At 45.5% G+C, this 18,720-nt stretch overlaps 6 protein-coding genes; 2 read left to right on the forward strand and 4 right to left on the reverse strand.

The window, feature by feature from the left end:
* Positions 1-7,685: 7,685 nt before the first annotated feature.
* RCC_00217 (uncharacterized protein) lies at positions 7,686-8,504 on the reverse strand (the record flags this gene model as incomplete). XM_023765372.1 has 2 exons in its annotated part: positions 7,686-7,865; positions 7,920-8,504. 2 exons carry the CDS (start codon positions 8,502-8,504, stop codon positions 7,686-7,688), a joined length of 765 nt encoding a protein of 254 aa, XP_023621140.1.
* Positions 8,505-10,924: 2,420 nt separating this feature from the next.
* On the forward strand, positions 10,925-11,566 carry RCC_00218 (uncharacterized protein; the record flags this gene model as incomplete). XM_023765373.1 has 3 exons in its annotated part: positions 10,925-11,022; positions 11,101-11,179; positions 11,249-11,566. 3 exons carry the CDS (start codon positions 10,925-10,927, stop codon positions 11,564-11,566), a joined length of 495 nt encoding a protein of 164 aa, XP_023621141.1.
* A 1,489-nt stretch (positions 11,567-13,055) lies between these two features.
* RCC_00219 (related to S.pombe beta-transducin) lies at positions 13,056-14,390 on the reverse strand (the record flags this gene model as incomplete). The annotated part of the gene is made up of 1 exon (XM_023765374.1): positions 13,056-14,390. One exon carries the CDS (start codon positions 14,388-14,390, stop codon positions 13,056-13,058), a length of 1,335 nt encoding a protein of 444 aa, XP_023621142.1.
* Positions 14,391-14,529: 139 nt separating this feature from the next.
* On the reverse strand, positions 14,530-14,742 carry RCC_00220 (uncharacterized protein; the record flags this gene model as incomplete). Its single annotated transcript, XM_023765375.1, has 1 exon — positions 14,530-14,742. One exon carries the CDS (start codon positions 14,740-14,742, stop codon positions 14,530-14,532), a length of 213 nt encoding a protein of 70 aa, XP_023621143.1.
* Positions 14,743-15,720: 978 nt separating this feature from the next.
* On the forward strand, positions 15,721-17,643 carry RCC_00221 (uncharacterized protein; the record flags this gene model as incomplete). Its single annotated transcript, XM_023765376.1, has 1 exon — positions 15,721-17,643. One exon carries the CDS (start codon positions 15,721-15,723, stop codon positions 17,641-17,643), a length of 1,923 nt encoding a protein of 640 aa, XP_023621144.1.
* A 213-nt stretch (positions 17,644-17,856) lies between these two features.
* The window catches only part of RCC_12122 (uncharacterized protein), a gene marked incomplete at both ends in the record, with an annotated part of 2,660 nt that continues 1,796 nt past the window's right edge, over positions 17,857-18,720 (reverse strand). Inside the window, 6 exons of the mRNA XM_023765377.1 lie at positions 17,857-18,026; positions 18,129-18,212; positions 18,267-18,302; positions 18,360-18,419; positions 18,474-18,509; positions 18,567-18,720. The exon at positions 18,567-18,720 is cut by the window's right edge and continues 561 nt beyond it. Of these exons, the coding sequence (XP_023621145.1) occupies positions 17,857-18,026; positions 18,129-18,212; positions 18,267-18,302; positions 18,360-18,419; positions 18,474-18,509; positions 18,567-18,720 (540 nt within the window).

The following is an 18,720-nucleotide window of genomic DNA, read 5'->3' on the forward strand; positions in this document are numbered from 1 at the left end:
AATGTCATCTTACGTCGAAGGTGTCTTGTCGAGCTTAGTTATGCAAAGTGTACGGCGCGTTTTTAAGAACAACTCTGCAACAATCCTTTTAGGCGATAGTGCGACGCTAGCATTATAGGGTATTAGAACCTCGGTAATTAAAGGTGTATTCCGTACAATAAGTAACAAGTAGCGTAATTTAATGTGCGCGTATAATGTCCTCGTTTTCCTTCTTTAAAGTAATTTTATTTAAGTCTACGATACCTAAGTAATAATAGTAAGGATAAAGTAAAGGTATAATAGCATTACGCGGGTAGCTACATAACTCTTTATATAGGTAAGTAAGATCTCTAAAAGAGTAGTAGAATAAAGACCTACTACTCTTTTAGCGACTCTTATTAACACCTAAATACTAATATTAACACCTACTACTCCTACTACTATACTACCCCTTTACTACTTACCTANACCTACTACTCTTTTAGCGACTCTTATTAACACCTAAATACTAATATTAACACCTACTACTCCTACTACTATACTACCCCTTTACTACTTACCTATATTCTCCTCCCTCCTCTATACTACTCGTATAAAAGCCTAAGAAGGCGAAGAAGCCTAAGTTGCTATACCTATAGCTAGGTTATATCGATATTACGAAATACTAGAGGGCTAGAACTTTCCCTAAGGATCTAGATAATAATAGCGAATACGGATATTTTAAGTGGAACTTTATAAGAGTATAAGCTAGGAACTTAACACTTTAAGAGTAGCGCTAACCCGTATAATAGCTTAAGAAAATAGGATTCTCCCTTAACCGCGAGTAGAGGGAGATAATAGCTAAGCCTACTACTAAGTACGTTAAGATCTATAATAGCTTTACTAATAGGATCGATAATATCCGAGACCGTCCGAACTACGTCGACGCCTTTCTAGTTACGAGCCGGTCTATATAATCCTATTAGAGAATTGTTAAAGTATAATAGCTAATAATATCGTAGTAGAATAATATTAACTAAGGAGGAGTGTTGCGGAGATTATAAGGAGCGGAAGGACTAYRATAGYAATATAATTAAAGGCCTAGGGCTATTTCTAGTATRTTTCCTRCCCGTATAAAGGTGTTCGACGCTAACGAGAACAGCGCTATATAATCTAGCGTAGATATTTRAACTTAGCCTATAGCAACTRYATCTAGCGGGGAACTAAGAGTACCTACTAGTATAGCGATAGRATAGCTAGCGAGAGAGCCTATTAGGAGAGGCTAAAGGCGTATAATAGTAGAYTAGAGAAYAYAYRCCGGCGACCTAAGCGCGGAATAAYTACGAGYATAGCTAYRGATAATTAGTTAAAGGGTCTRCGTTTAGRAAAGRAYAAGTAGTCTYRTAGGTCTYRRAGYAAGTCTTAGRGTCGGAAGGGATAAGGTATARAGAATTAGTRCTCTTCTTTCTTYTRTATAATCTCGATTTTAGCTATTRCGAGTTCGYAATAGGAGCTTAGTATAATATTATAGTAATATTATAGTTCCTTCCTAAATAGGAAAGTTTCTACTCTTTTTATTAAATTATATATTCTATTATCTACTCTACTNCTTAGTATAATATTATAGTAATATTATAGTTCCTTCCTAAATAGGAAAGTTTCTACTCTTTTTATTAAATTATATATTCTATTATCTACTCTACTCGCGGACTATTATACTAGCTACTTTTATTATTCCTAAGCTATTTAGTATAATAGACCCCGATCTTATATATTTTTATATATTAGTATCTAAATGCATATAAAGGAGAGGTAATAAAGAGTAAGGTATAATAAAAGTAAAAGCGTAATAAGGCAGGCACGTAGGCAGCCTTCTAACTCTTTATATAGGTAATTTAGATCTTTAAAAGAGTAGTAGGATAAATATCTACTGCTCTTTTAGCAACTCTTATTAACACCTAAACACTAATATTAACATCTACTACTCCTACTACTATACTACCCCTTTACTACCTACCTATATTCTTCTCCCTCCTCCTACTCCCCCGTATAAATACCTACTACCTTAACGACCGCGAGAATAACTACTAGACCGGCCTTTAACCTACTTTTAATCGATAGAGGTCTTATTAGAGAAAGAAGAATTATCGACGTAAGGGCAGACAGAGTAGGAGCTAGGAATTTAATATTCTAAGAGTAGTACTAACCCGTATAATAGCTCGAGTAAGCAGGATTTACTATTAACGAGGAGTAGAAGGAGCTAATAGAGTTAAAGGCTAGCTATCGCTTCCTAACTTAAGATCTAATATTCGATCTAGCTATTAAAATCTATAACCGTTACTCCTACGTTAACGCTTTATTAATTTAGAGCCGGTCTATATAATCCTATTAGAGAATTGTCGAAGTATACCGGCTAATAATATCGTAGTAGAACGGTATACCCCGACGAGATAGTAGTAGATAGTAATAGAGAAGAAATAGGAACGGACAAGCGGTACGAGCGGTATTAGAATAGCGATAGGAACTTCTAGGTATATTTCCTACCCGTATAAAGGTATGCGATATTAACGGGAATAGAGCTATATAATCTAGAAGAAGAACTTCTATAATATCTATAGTAACTGCAAGTTTTATAATTAGGCTTATAGCTACGACCGTAGGGACTTACTTAATCGCTAGGATAGAGATTAGGTACGGCCGAAGCGTAGTACATCGTAGGTACCGAGGTCTAGGCGTACTAGTAGTCGCTAGAGAATAGGGATAGTAGAGTACTAGTAATAGGGCTTAATTAGAGTAGAGGGTAGTTTTTAAAGAGGTAATTAGGGCGTTAAGGGTATCTAGGGGAGGAGAGAATCTCTTTTAAGTTCTTTATACTAGCGGCTTTAAGCGTCGGGAGTTTCTAATAGGTTACGAGGGCCTTAATTGTAGTACTTAAAAACTACTTTTAAAATATATTTTCTATTTTATAATTACTTGCTTCTACACCTAAAATATAACTCCTCCTTACTTTATACGTTCGTACAATTTGTCCCTATAAATATCCTACGATTTATATTACTATCGCTTTATATTAAAGAAATATACTACCCTAACCCTAACCCTATAGTTTTTAGCAAAGTTTTCGCTAAGGTTTATAACCTCTTACTACGCTAATTCCTTTCCCGTCTACCCTTTACCCTATTATACGTACATTCTATATAATAGGCCGCTCCCCTTCTATCCCCCCTAATCTTTATCTAAAAGTCGTTAAACTCTAGAATAATAATACGAGTATTACCGACATTTAAACCTTCCTCTATTTATAATAGCTATATACCTCTAAACGGACTATCCGTATAATCGTCGTAAAGAACGGTAGCGAACCCCGATAGTCGTTAAAGAACAGTCTTTACGATAATCCCCTCCTTTATATCCGAATAGCCGAACTCTTCTACCTCGAAGCTCTACTAGATACGTATATCGTAGACAAATTAAACGAGGAGGGATTTGCAATTAAGTACTATACCTTTATACGGTTTCGGCGGAGTATAGGCATTAAGAAACGACTAAGAGAAGGAGAGTTTCTTAAGCGTTAAGAGGAATATAAAAAGATTATAAAGAAGGAGATTAATCGCTCGAACCTTAGAGTATATAGAATAATATTACTATAAATACACTTCCGTATAACCGATCGTACGCGGCTTGCGCTTAGTAGGTTAGTATATTTATACGATATACATTTATAGGGTAGAAAGGGGTAGAAAGGGGTAGAAAGGGGTTTGCTAATATGCTACTACATCGTAGGAAGCGACTATACGAGATAGCCCGCGAGGTCTATCCCGCTAGCCCGTATAATAGGGCTGCAAAGTTTATACGTCGCCGTAGGAAGTATATTACGCCTAGCCCTAATATAGTCTAGAGTATAGATATACACTATAAACTTAAGAACTATAGCTTTTAGATCTATACTACTATTAATGCAGACATACGGTTTATTCTATACACCTATCTTAGACCCTCTACCCGTATAATAGTGTCTATGCTATCTAACTTTATAAAAGCTTATAAAAAGCTTACGAGAGTACCTCGTATTATTCGGATAGATAAGGGTAAAGAGACACTCCTTATAGCGTAGGCTTAATACTAATACGTAAGGATTATTCGTAGGCGTAAAGTACGCTTTTGCCGCTGCTTTATATTTAGAATAAGCACTACTAATGTCCGTATCGAGGTATAGTAGGGCTAGCTTATACGAGGAAGGTTTAAGGTATAGYATATAAGTATATAGAGCATATTATCTATATATGCTTTAGCAACGCTCCCGTTATATCCGAATCTAATTATACGGGTTAGGCTAATTAATCTTAATATTATAGGGCTTCTTTATAATGTTAAAGAAGAAGGGATAGTTTTATAAAGCAAAGAAGGCTAACCGTATTGCTATAAAGTATATCTACACACCTATTATGCGGAAAGAACTAGCCTCGTTCGTATATATATAGAATAAGCACCCCGTACGAAGATAATCTAATAGACCGTATATAAGGGGTAGTATACTAAGCTATCGCTATAACTAGGCAGAGAAGGAGGGAAGGCTAAGTATTAGGTATCTAATTAATAAGGCCTACTTTAATAGTCTTATAGAAGCTTGCGCAAAGTAGGGTACGTTTGTACTAGCGAACGCATATAATAGATCTTAAATTATTTGCTAATATATACAGATTCTAAGGAGTATATTCTATAGGAGATGCTTAAGCTCTACTTAAGTATTCTAAAGATAAAGGGCTTTCCGCTCGGTCGACTAAGCTCGTATAAGTTTGTACTAAGCGTATAAAAGCCGTAGTACTAGATCGTATACGAGAAMCTCGTAGAAGAGCTACGTAAGGTTCCTAAGGATATRCTATATAAGAYATTAATTCCCCGCGGCGGTAGGAAGTAGGAAGGATTTTAGATCGACTCGGAAGATATTATATAGGCGTTTCGCGATTAGTGCGATAATAACCGCTCGCGTAAAGAGCTTAAGGAGGCACTAGAGGGTTTAACTAATAGAGAGCTTTTAAAAGAGGATAACTCGGAAAGTAGTAATAGCGATATATTAGAGGTTAATTATTAGTCGGATAAGTCGGAATAGATTATTAGTATAATAGGATTACGTTGCGTTCTAATGCTCTAATAGGACTATATATACCGGGGATATATAGCTAATATGCTTCTATCCCTACTAGTATTAGCGGCCCCGGCTACAATCTCTATAAGAACTCTATAATAACTATATAACAAATTTATACGCCTATATATCTATATAATACTTATTAAGTAGCGTACGCTCTATCCCCCGTCTTTACGTAGTTATACCTATAGAGCGATAAAGGGTTACCCCTTTACTAAAATCCTCCTCTAACCCCCTTCCTATAGACGATATTCCTTCCTTTATACGAACGTACACGACGCTATATCTACGAGTCCGCTTTATACCGATAGGTTCTAAGAAGTAAGCAAAGAAAGTATAGAAGCGTATATACCCTACTCGGCCCTAATTCGACTATATAAAGTATATACTAGATAATAAGAAATATTACTTCTACGGCGATTATAACCTAATACCGCCGGCACCTTCGAATAAACCGATTACACGGGCGATACTAATGCCGCTACGGACGAATACGCTATCCTTAAGTACTATGCTAATTATTATTAACTCTAATAAAAGCGAGATATTAGACGACGAGGTTCTTAACGGACATATTAGTAGGAGCCTCCTAGATAAAGCGTAGCTTACTAGTATAAAGGCAACCTATATGCGACAGATTAAGATCGAAAAGGAAGCGGTAATAAATCTACCGAAGCATAAGTACTATATAAGTAATCTACCCCCTAGCTAACGGTCGAAGGATAGTGTTATAAAGGCTATCTCTATAATAGTAACCGTATAAGTTAGGTTTATTATTACGATTGTTATTACGAGATACTATATTACCCTAGATAATCTAGATAAGATACTAAAGTAGAGTAGGTTAAAGAAAGGTAAGGGRTTCTCTAAGTATACTATATATATTATATACTATTATTGCATTTGTCTATACCGCCGTATAATTAATCGCTAATAGGATGTAGGAACGCCTAAGGACATTACGGTACCGGATTATAATATTAAAGACATAGTAGCTGCTATTCGTAGCTTCGGTAATAAACCGTATATTACTAAGGAGATAGAACATCCGGACAACACCTATATATATATTACGTAGTCGTATAATAACCGAGATAGGCCTATTTAACCTCTAGATACAGACTTTAAAGATAGGAAGCTAAGTCGTATCTTCCTAAACGATATTAATACAAAGGGCTAGCTATCTCGAAAGTAATATAAGGTGTTCCTTATCTTTAAGAGACGTTCTATATCGTAGCCTACGGATAACCTATTATACGAGGCCGAGGTTAACGYAAATCTTACTAAGGCTACTACTACTCTAAAAAGTAAGGGCTCTTAGAAGAAGAAGAAGAAGGTAAAGTAAGAAGTTAAGGTAGAGTTAAAGCTAGTAGTTAAAGTAGAGCCGACCTTAGAAGTATATATACTATCTTTCCGTATAAACGTTAGTAGATAAAGTCTAATACTAAATTCGATAGGAGAGTAAAGAGTAGGTTAATACTACTATAGAGTATAACGCTACCGATAATAGTAACGACGAGTCGCTACCTTCGTTTAGTAAGATGTTTATACGTTTCTAGCCTATATAATCGTAAAGATAGCTACTTACTCGATTATAGATTAAGGGAGAGCTAGAAATTAAAGGAGAGCTAGGAACCGAGGAAGTAGAGTAATAATATCCTACCCTAGGAGGTTTAAGCTATAAGCGGACGATCTCGAAGGTTTCGTAATTATCTAAGAACACGAGTAAACTACACGTAAATTATACGCGTAATCGGTCGAAGCGTCGTTAATCTAAAAGGTTGCGATAAGAATAAAGATAGTAGGTACTTCGTAAGTTTAGAGAGGAGTTATTTTTAGTAGTTTCGTTCGTTCCTTTAATAGATATCTATATAGTACTACTTTAATAGTCGTAAACGCATTATACGGGCGTATATCCACTTCTCGATCTGTCTACTATATAAAGGGAGTGCCTAATATATAGTTATAGATATARGCTTTAGATAACTTTACTTCTACGATTAATCTATCGATTAGGACTACATCTAYATACTAGATAAAGAGGCTATATCGGAAGCGCCCGTAYAATAACTAAAAATCACCGCTAACCTCTCGGAACGGTTATGTTCCGAGGTGGCGTAAGTAGTGTACCTTAGTTCTACTAAAAAAAGATTGTTGCAGAGTTGTCGCTAAAAGCGCACCGTAAAAGTGTCGCGAAGATGCGAGAAAGACGGAACCCTCGGCTTCGGTTCGATGTCGGGTTTAGCCGGCAATGACATGGAGATTTTGGGAGAGGATGGAGGGCTCCCTTGCTTCGACAAAGGTTGCAACCATCATGAAGTTGTTGCACAAATCAACGAACGAATGTTGTTGTGCTGCTAGGGGGTATTATGCAGATATTTCGAAGAAGCCTCAAATTTTGATCATCAATACTACCTGATCATGCGATCAGTTACACGCTGTCTATACATCATGGTTCAAACGACTTGCACTCTCACTTCATTTTCATGCACATTTTTGCCCTCTGATCACGTCAACCGAATTCCAGTATATCCACGTCGCGCCGTCAGAGTTCGAGCACATCCATCAACTAAGTCAATCAGATCGCAACGATATGTGCCGGCTCACGCTTGGTGGTCGCGACTGGAGTTGGTGTAAAGACTCCCAGATTGACCAGCCATGCAGCAGCGTTGAACTCGGAATAGAGCGTCTCAATGCGAAAGCCATACTCGTTATCTGTCGCTGGAATGGTTTGAAGAATGGCGATGCCTGGCGCGGGCTACATTTGTAATCAGTGTTGATCTATCAGCGCAAGCAAGCAAACAAGACTTACAATATCGTTGACCTTCGTAGCCTGACCAGCAGCCGAGTCGGTAGTCTGCCATCTAACGGCGATGTGGTCACATCCGTGGAAAATGTTGAGAGTGTCGAAGGGGATTTGAGGCTGCGCACCCTGGGCGTTCATGAAGTCTTCGCGGCTGGTGAAGGAAATGCCATTGACTTGAATTGGTCCCTTGTTGCCTCTGTTGCGGATTATATTGACAGCCGACGTGTAGTCCTTGAAGTCCTCTGTGAGAACTGTGAGGGCAAGGGTATCCGTGTAGTTTTGGATGAGCTGACGGAAGATCTCCGCGCCWTGCTCAGCTTGCTGGTTCGTGAGGCAATTGCTGGGGCAATTGTCGTTGCCATTATCAGGGACTGTAGGGACTGTGGGAATGGTGTCGTTGGTGCCGCCGTCCTTGGAAGGCGGTTGAGTCTCGACGGGAGGGGTCGAGCCGTACTGAGGAATTTCCGTGTTGATTTGGCGTCCGTATTTCTTGACATTGCCATTGTAGCTTTTGCCTTTCCACATATTCGTGGGAGTTGCAAGGGCGGCTGAAACCATCAAAGCAGAGGAGAGGGCTGTGACGAAACGCATCTTGAAGGTAGGTGGTTGAGTGGATTTTGGAAATTTCAATGTGATGGAAGAGATCGATGTGATGCGGATGAGTGCGAAGCGAGAGAAGGGATGGCAAACACTCTATACATATACCATTTGAGCGTTGGGCTTTTCACCTTCCGAAATGCTCATGTGCCCTGCGGTATTACCCCTGTCCGCAGTTGCCAGCAATCGAAGAATCATCCATTATTCGGCTCTGCTGAAACAATGTGTCCGCTTTGGGCGTTTTCCAGGACAACAATGGACGTACAGGGCCCATAGAAGCAGTCAGTTGAATTCTCCGATGCACCATGCCCGTACATGCAGCAGTCGAAAGCGCAGTGTAACGCGAGGAACCAGGGTCGGCGAGGAGGGAGCGTTGATGAGGGCTTGGCCGAGACCACTTTCAGTCACATAGTGGCGGCTCTGGTGTGTGGTATGGTGATGGAGATGTATTGCCCAGGTCCGGCTCTCCATTCTGCGGCGCGGCAGTGGCAGTGGCTGTTGCTGTAAGGTGTAAGAAATTGGAAAATGGTGGAGGGACGCGCGATGCGATGCCTTTGGCCTTGGCGGCCCAATTTTAGCTCTATGATCTCACGTTCTGGGAGGCGCAAAGGCCGACAACAATGTACAATCATCATCACCCTCCTTCTCCCAAACATTGGCAGATGACAATGCAATAGCGACCAGCAGCTCAACCGCATGCTTCGTATCCACGCAATGCGTTGGTGTGACACTATGTAGATTAATTGGCCAGGGACTCTTGTACCACAACCTACGACCCACGCGACGGGAAGCGCATGTTGCCAGCGTTTATGACAGCTTCCCGGAAGAGCAAGGGTTTTGTGCCGAGCTTCCAAGGTGGCTTTGTCATGGAATCAACATATGCATCAACACTTCACCTGGCTGCTGACATGGCGGCTGATCTACAACAATAGTCCAAAAAGACCGCAGCTTACGGGCCGAGAGCTGAGAGACTGGGGCGAACCAATTCGTCATAGCATGAGCGACGAGCTCCCAGGAACGCAGGTGGTCGATGAAATGATGCCGATTTTGGTAGTTACATCCCTGACGGACCTAACGAACTTCGATCAGCTCCCTACTCAGACCAATTATTGCACAACAGCGGTACTGAGACGGAAGATGAGCGATCTTCTCCAGACTCCGATCTCGAAGGCTGAGTATCGTCCGTTTGGGTTTCACCAGATGGCGCGATCCAAGCCGCCCGCCACGACGGTAAGCTCTAAGATACCACTTCCGATCTGGTGAAGAGATGGTCAGAGCCCGAAGTAAGCAAGACTTGTGTTACAGATCGTGTGCAATCAGCCTGCTATGTCTGTATCTTTAGCAAGCCAGAATCCGGGTACGAGCCTCCTGTGCCCACCCCTACTGTGGCTGGATAGCACATGGCTTGCCCGCCTGGACGGTGTTGCAAGTGACCGTTAGCATGAATGTTCGATCGGCTGCTACAAACCTTGTAAATTTCCAGAACCTAATTGTAGATGCAAGTATCAGCTTGGTAGTGTAGTGCGAAATCCATGAAGTATTGTCCAGTCAGGATAAGTGGCGTATGCGAGGCATTGCTCCACCCGATCTTCTTTGCACATCAGCACGTGGAATGCAAGGTTATTATTGTTGGATTGGGGATCGCTCCATATTGCCCTCACCCTGTGACTCCTTGGTCCGCTGCTCAGATTGAGAGTACGGCACCTCTCTCAGCTTCTCCTTGGTGATCCAGCTCTTCTACGCATGACAGCGCTCAAAACACACCGCGTTGCCTTTCTGGAGACCTACCGAGGTGAGCAATATGGATTGCCACAGCTGGAATATCCAAGACAGTCTCACTTGACAGAAGTGGCCTTCGGCGTAGCCAGCATTTTAGCACGCATCCCCGTCGCCTCATGCGACGGGCTCATCGCCGGTATCGTAGGGATGATGAACATCATCGCTGTAAGATGCACGCTCATGGTATCTGTCTCTAGCCGCTTAAGAGTGATATGTTTCTGGGAGTGAAATCCGAAAGAGCCTCGGGCCTGAGTCCTTGAGCCAATTGGTGTGTCTCCCCCAACGCCACGGTCTTTCCACGACACGAGCTCTAACAGACAAATGCGCGGTGATATCTCGGACTGCAGAACCAGGACGTGTTAATAAGACGTGAGGTCTTTGCAAAGGAGTAGGGTTGGAGCGAAGAAGGATTCGGCATGGCCTCCGTTCCCTCCGATTGATGTCATAAAGGATCCACAGATCCACAGTGCGCACACTGCACTGGTGCTGCCCTACTCTCGGCATCGTGAACATCCATAACATCGGTGTTAAGCCACAGGCGACTTCGCTTCTGCCGACTGTCATCATCACCTATTGTTGTCCCTACCTTAGTTAGGCCGTTCCAAGACGCGGGCCAAGATCACAAGAGGAAGAAGATGCCTGCTTCGAGCACCGCAACGCCGAGTCGGGACGACGAGATTACCCGAGTCGACCCTCCTAAGCCGACTTCTACTGCCGCTTACCTCGAACATATGTATGTGATCCTTTCAAATACGTGCATGCAGGAGTTTGAACCTGAGAGGCTCCTGGTCAGAAACTGATCATGAGGTAGATCCACCGCCATCATAGAAGCTCTTACCTCGTGCGATGATGCCGTTATCCTCAATCACCTCTCGCCCGATTTCGAGATGGTCAGTCTTCCATATTAACACCTGCGATGCTTCCTAGACGACTGTAATAGTAACCACGATGAGATACAGATCACAGCCTGCGAAGAACTACCAGTATCATGTCCAACAAAGTCAGCGGCCAGCCTCGAACAGCACTTACAGAACATGGCGTGGTTTCGCAAGCAATTCCCCAAATGGACCTTGGAGGTTTCCAATGCTCGCTGCAACATGACCAAGGGCTCCAGCACCGCTGAGGTGTGGCTTTCATGTCAAGGTCTCCGGACGCCGGAAAGCCAGATGTTCAATCGCGAGACGGTGCATGTTGTGTATTGGCGGAGAAGTAAAACTCAAGGCAATTGGGTCTGCTATCGACACCAAGCGTTGGGAGGCGGCGGCAACTTCTTCTAGGATACTACTACACTAATTGACGAGGGGGTGGAAAGTACTATTCTGGTCTTCGGCATAGCTCAAAACGGCCATTGGACAAGACCAGGATACAGCCCGTCTAGGAGAGGTCACCGCCAACGGCTCACTTCTTGCATGCAAGTGTTGCCTGAAACTCTTGTCCAGACTCCACCCAGCCTGCCAGTACCCTTGAGCAACTCCACGTGGACACTCCATTACTGGCCAGGCGGACCACCATGATGTTCCGCTGTGAACATCTCCATCAGCACGTCCACTACTGCTCACTCCAACAACACCGACGATAGTGAGTGCCCTCCACCAGGATCCCAACTAGGAGAACCACCAGAAGTGCTGCCGGACACCCATCATGATGTCCGCTGGAGGCGGCGCCAGTACATCAATCCCACAAGCTTGGAAGAAGGCTCTCGGCAGTAGATCAGTCAGGAGCCTCCCATAACGATAAGACTGTCCCAACAAAGTCATGCTGTACCAAGGTCTGGTATTCACCAAAGGCGCACTATACTTCTTGCACCTTTCTGGAAGCCCTCTCCCTCGTAGTGTGTGCTGCGTCCATGTTTCTGGTTCCCTGGCAGCGCTACAGCTCAACTTTGATAACAGACTTCATCTTCAGGATCTTCTGCAAATCATCTTCAAGCGGCTGGAGCAAATCTCGCCCATCCTCGGGACCACCTGAGCACATAATCTCCCCGATTCCATTGTGGAGTAGGTCCGAAGAAAAGCTTGCCCAGCGGAGATGCTTTCAAACAGCACACGCGGCCACCACAAACTAATTCGTGGCACGAAAGCGTTCTTTGGCAGCTTCAGCTACAGCCAAAGTCGTCCATGACAAAGCCTACGTCGTCCATGAAGAGCGTCGGATAAAAGCCAACAAATCATACAAAGACCTTGAGATATCGATCCAATGGAACCATCTCAATAATCTCCTGGTATGCTCGACTCGGACGAGCTATCTCCTGTTCTTCTTTGAAGGGTCTCGTGGTATCTCCCGCCGGCCGATTTTGGGGATGTGCTTGTTTGCCATGGATAAAGCAATCGGATCCAGCAGCGTGCGACTAAGAGTTTGAGGAGTAGAAAAAGCAATGCAAGCCAATTGAGGAAAGAATGAAACAATACGCGAGAAGATCAACGAAAGTAGAAAGCAATAGATATTGGAAGGTGTAAGGTTTTTTTGTGCTGGCGATACTGCATATCTCAGCAACGGGAGAAATACGATGCATGCATATGCCATCTTCAAACCGAGGCGTCAAGATCAGGAGGCGATGAACAAGACTGTGGAAAGTAAGAGGCTGCTATGCGTGACTTACAGCAACTCGTCAAGTACGTGGAGGCGTCTTTGCGGGAGTGCAAACTTTATATCCCTTCTATTCGGTGATGCTGCTCGATTCGCTGTAGTGCTCGAGAAAGCTGTTCTGTCGCTTCTGGAGCWCTGAACCAGTCTCCATGTGTGGTTCAATCGTCCTTCTGAGAGGGCTTATGCATCCAAACCTCCAACCTTCTCCTCATCTTCCGCGCCTTCCACTTGCTGCGAGGCAGCCACTCCGTTGCCGTCGAGCTGTGCAGGCACATCAATATCCATTGCGGTGTGATCAGTCCCGTTGACCTGTGCAGGTACATCAACATCGGCGTCGGGATTTCCATTGCCATTGATGACAGGCGGGAGCGGCTGCCTCATCCACACCTTGACCGTCTTATCGACACCGCAGGTGACAAGCCTCTGGTCGTCCAATCCCACGTCCACACCCAATACCACACCCTCGTGCCCGTCCAGAACCTGCAACACCTCCTTCGAACTGACGTCCCACATAAAAGTCTTCCCATCTTCACTCCCGCAGACCGCAAATGCCCATTTAGTCTCGTCTGCCTCCTCCTCTTCGTCCTTGTCCGCCTCCCTATCCATCCAATAAGTCCCAAAACAACTCCCAACACTGAACGCCTCATTCTTATGTCCCTGATAAGTCTTTACAACCCTACCGCCCACATAATCCCACAATCGCAAACATCCATCCAGTGTAGCCGCAAGCACAAACTTGCCGTTCGGACTAAAGCGCACGCTGGTAACGGGTGCATTGTCCTCGTGGACAAGCGTCTTCAAACACTGTCCTGTCGCAGAGTCCCATATTCTGATCAATCCATCGCTAGAACAGCTCACCACCAGCGTTCCGTCTCTCACAAAGTCCACCCCACTGACTGGATCTGAGTGTGCGGGCAGACTTCTCATGATTCTCTTGGTTCGCACATCCCACAAGAAGACTGCTTCGTCGTAGGATCCCGAGACGAGCATGTTGCCCTTGGGCGAAAAGGCAATGGAGTAGACATAGTTGTGGTGACCCACCAGTGGGGAAGGTAGAGGACGTCCGGTGTCGACATCCCAGAGACGAATGATTTTGTCGTCGCTACCACTTGCCAGGACTTTGGAGTCTGGCGACCATGCGATTGTGGATATGCCAGCCAGATGGCCCTCGAGGGTTTGCGACAATGCGCCTGTGGTTGCAGACCAGATCTTGATGGTGGCATCGGCAGAGCAACTTGCGATCCATTTTCCGTCGGGCGAGAACTTCACCGCGGCGACACCGCGTTTGTGGCCGCGAAGGGTGAGGTGAAGTTGGTAGTTGAGGCGATTTGGTCGTTCGATTCGCCGTTTCTTCGGTGGTGCCTCTGCAGCAGCTTCGTCCTCTGGAGTTGCAGCTTGATCAGGCGTGGGTTGTGCGGTTTCATCATAGGCGTATGCGAGCTCGGCGTCGCTGTCTTCGTTGGCTCGTTTCCGCTTCGGCGACGGCTGCGTCGACGGCGTCGACTCGAGGCTCATCGTTGGTGGTGATGCGGGACAGAAGGCGCGTTGGAGGCGCGGAAGACGTGTTGACGACCGGCTTGGCGTGTTGCGGCGACCAGGATGGAATCAATCGATGGAATCTCAATCTCAATCTCTTAYCCTCCGACTTCTTCCCTCACGCTCTCCTCCGCTCTTCGGCCAAGCGCTGCTGCTCCAGCTCCAGCCGCTTCTCCTCAATGGCCACCCGTCTCTCCGCAATGCTCGTTTCCCGCCTCGCGTGCGAGTATTCTATGGCCGGCTTGGTGCCGACGTAAACGAGGAAGATGGTGCCGAGGATAGCAGCGGTTTTGGGCTTGGGCATCAGCAGCTTACGAAGAATCCTAAACATGTCGGAAGAGGTAATAAGAAAGGGACAGGGAAGGGGAAGAGGAWGGAGGACAATACGTCGAGCTCCTCTGGTCGATCACTACATGTACCTTCCGAGACCAGACTCGTCAAGACTGCGAAGAGTGGCTTGCTCCCTCGTGCCGATCCGCGATGAACCTTTAATTTTCCTCCTCGTTCAAGTCTATCTTTCTTTCCTACATTGCATGAGGTATTTCCTTCTCCTGTTGGTTCGTGTTCAGCACCTCGTCAACATGGATGCATTAGAGCCGCGACTTGAAGGGAATCGCGATACTGCCACCCCAGTTGATTCGGTCACGACTTCGAACCTTCACCTCGGACAGCCTCCTTCAAGACCGCACACCTGCGATTCGATTCCTGCAAACACGATCCAGCTTTTATGAGTTCAAGATGACTCGGTTCACAACGGGATGTGGAAGGCCAAGGTAGGATGTGAATTACTCCAGAATTGATCAGTGTCTCTACCTTTATTTCCCTTCCATCTTTCGATTCTGCCTGTATTCTCCGGCTTTGGGTCGAAGACATGCATATCGCTGGTGTTCATGCATAGTAAGGTCATCAATACGACTACCTACCTATTTTCCAACCTTGAGATGCGGCAAACTGTCAGGAGCCCAGGCTATTTTCCATTTCTGCTGCGCGATTTCATCACCATGGCGGTTTTCCTGTCGCTTTTTCTCCTGTCCTGTGGACTTCACTTCAGAGTGTTGCATTCCAGCCGACCTTTGTCCCTATTGAATCAGCAATCGACCCAGCGCTCTCAAGTTGTCAAAGAAAACCGCATTACTCGATTCGGCCAGCGGCTTTGTCTTCATTCCGAAAGCGGCGGAGAAGATGAGAGAACCACCCGTCGAACTCCAAACCCATCCATATTGCACATGTGAAATCATTCGCAGTGCAGAAGCTGCCCTTTAAACCCAACACCATCCCGTTGAAAAGACATCAGATCGCAAGATCCAACATGGCGACCCCAAGTCCGGAGAAAGAAGACAAGACACCTGTTAACCCCTTGACACCAGACGGCTCAACGGAATCCTCTGTAGACCCTGCGCCTCTGAAAGCTGGAGCGACTGCCGACTCACAGCAGCAAAACGAGGAGCCCCGCGAATCCATCGTGAGCTTGCCGGAGAGCCCTGGAGTCCATCCCGAGGAAAGCAGGAGAGATTCCAATGCCACTCAATCTCCTGTGTCTCCCACCAAGGCACAGGGAGCCGCGGGAGGAAGCTTGACAGATGTGGCCGCTGAAGACATAGAGACTACATCCACAGATCACAAACCAGACGTGTCAGCAAAGTCTCCCACCACGCTCAAGATCAAAGCCACCGCACCAGGTATTGGCGAAGTGAACTCAGTCAGGTCAGCCGAGTGGATGGAGCAACAGGACCGTCTCAATCAACCAGACGCTGAAAAGCTCCACGCAAAAGTCAGTGAGAAGGTCGCGCAAGAGGCGACGTCCCGAAATTTCGAACAAATCATGGACGGAAACATTGATTGTCGACAATCCTTTCGAGATGCTGTGCCCAAGAGATCTCTAAAGTCACGTTTACAGCCAAGTGACTCTTGGGTAGCAGTGTTGAAAGGCGCTGACCCTCGTTCAACGTTCCGCCGCGTTGCTTCATCTGCAGTGTCGGCCTTGAAACCAAACACTGATGCTAAGCCATTGGATACGCCCGAGAACGAAGACCTTCCCGAACCGACCCTCGTTCCTGAGCCACAAACCTGGCTGACAAAACTCATCGCAGACTACCCAGGTGGTTTGGAATACGACTTGGGAGCCCTACTCTACGTCTTCCTCTGGTTCATTGTACTACCGTTCACAATCGGCGTCTGCATAATCACGACTTCGATTTATTTCTATCCATCCTTTGAACCACCCTGCTCATACCGTCCCGTGAGCACGCTCGCTACTCTCGGCTCCTCTTTCAACCTCCCAAACTTCTGCGATTTGGGCGGAGACTACATAACACCAAGCACCTCGCCCATTGTCATGGATCCGCTAGGCATCACACAAGCACTCGACTGGCCCATCACAATCCCCGACCTCAAAAGATTCGACTACGCAGTCTCCAACCCAGCAAAACCTTTCACACCCATCAGTGACAATCTTCACCAATCAGCTGCCTTCATCGCTCAAGATGCTCGCGTCAAGACAATTTCCCAATATGCAACTAAACGTGTCGCCGCGACACAAACTCTGCAGAAATCCACCACGGCTTTAGTGAGTCGGTACAACACCTTGATCAATGATATTCTCCATTGGTCCAGCCGGGCACCTAAAGACATGCAGACCCTCGCTCAATCATCTTATGGATTCTGGGATACCGTGTCCCTTCTCTGGGGTCCTACATTCGGATTAAAGACTCCTCTAGGTTCCATCAAAGAGAAATTACGACTGCCCGTCGAGGAATTATTCAACCATGTGAAAAATCTTGCGGTGGAGACGAGGAGAACTTCTCATGCAATCAAGATCGCGAAGAATTCGAGAGTGGAATTTCATCGTGAATTGGCTGAAGCGGAAGAATTCTTCGTAGATCGATGTCTGAGTCGGAATCTTTTGGGTTATGAACGGCTCAGTGCGGCTGCGGCTTGTCAAGGGTGGGATCCGAGGGTGATTGAGAAGGCTTTGGTGAAGATTGAGAAGCGGGAGGATGTACTTTTCGATGCCATCCAGACTTATGTTGAGGCGATTGTGGGTTCTGTCAAGCCTTTGGGGATGTTTTATAAGCAGGTCTTGGAGGAGTTGGAGGGTGTCAAGAGTCGAACTTTTGGGGATGTTACGTTTGATACTTTGGATTCCTTGAGGGCTTTTGTGGGGTCGTTTGAGGAGAGGATTGGAGTTGCTGCGGGTGATTTGGGGGAGAGGATGAGTAGAGAAGTGAAGTGAAGTGAAGTGAAATGAAATGAAGTGAAGGGATGAGAAGAATATAGTTTTATCGTGGTGTTTTTGATTGCAACAATTAATTATAGGTTAGGGAATACAATAGTAAATATATCTCTCGGTTCATAGTCAATGGTGGGTGGGTAGCACATTCAATACTCTTCACAATCCTCCAATCCAGTCCAATCTAAAACCCCGAACTCTTCCAATCCTGGGCACTTAAGCCTTGTGGTGGCCGTGAGGGTAGTAGTCGTGCTTGTTGTCTGCGTCCTGGCTAGACCAGAAAGCGAAGTGGTCATCGTAGTCGCTGTGGTCGTGGTGTCCGTGTCCGTGTGAAAAGTCATCGTTGTCAATGTCTACGTCAGACTTGACCACGTTGACGAACTTGTCTAGAGAAAAGTGTTAGCGGATGTTCTAGCCCAAGACCTGTGGACAGCTCAAGAGATACCTTCAAGCTATCCGGCCTGCCTCCTGCTTTTCGAATCACTTACTGTTGATGCCGCCAGTAATCTGAGGAGCTGCTGCGCGCTTGTGGTGTCCTCCATTGATGCTAGTCTCATCCTGGTTGCCCTGGCCTATATAAGCAGTCAGTGTGGGGTTCAATGAGGCGAAAAGAGAGGCTGAAGTACCGATGTTTACGTCAATCAAGTCAGCGCCCAGGCCGTCTAAGCCGAGTTAGCATGTATCTTTGAGGATAGGGAAGGGAGGGGATCGAGACATACTGCCTCCATTTCGCTTGTGGTGTCCTCCAACGACGGTAGTCTCATCCTGGTTGCCCTGGCCTATATAATCAGTCAGTGTGGGGTTCAATGAGGCGAAAAGAGAGGCTAAAGTACCGAGGTTTAAGTCAATCAAGTCAGCGGCCAGGCCGTCTAAGCCGAGTTAGCATGTGTCTTTGGGGATGGGGGAGGGAAGGGCTGGGGACATACTGCCTCCATTTCGCTTGTGGTGGAAGTCGCGGTCGGAATCAACGTCGATATCAGTGTCAACAATGTTCTCAGAAAATGAGGCGACGCCTCCGAAGAATTTGGGGCCAACGTCACGCTTGTCGTCGTGGTGGCCGTGGTAGAAGTCGCGGTGGGA

Source organism: Ramularia collo-cygni, assembly GCF_900074925.1.
Source record: "Ramularia collo-cygni strain URUG2 genome assembly, contig: RCC_scaffold01, whole genome shotgun sequence".
Classification (NCBI taxonomy): Eukaryota; Fungi; Ascomycota; class Dothideomycetes; order Mycosphaerellales; family Mycosphaerellaceae; genus Ramularia; species Ramularia collo-cygni.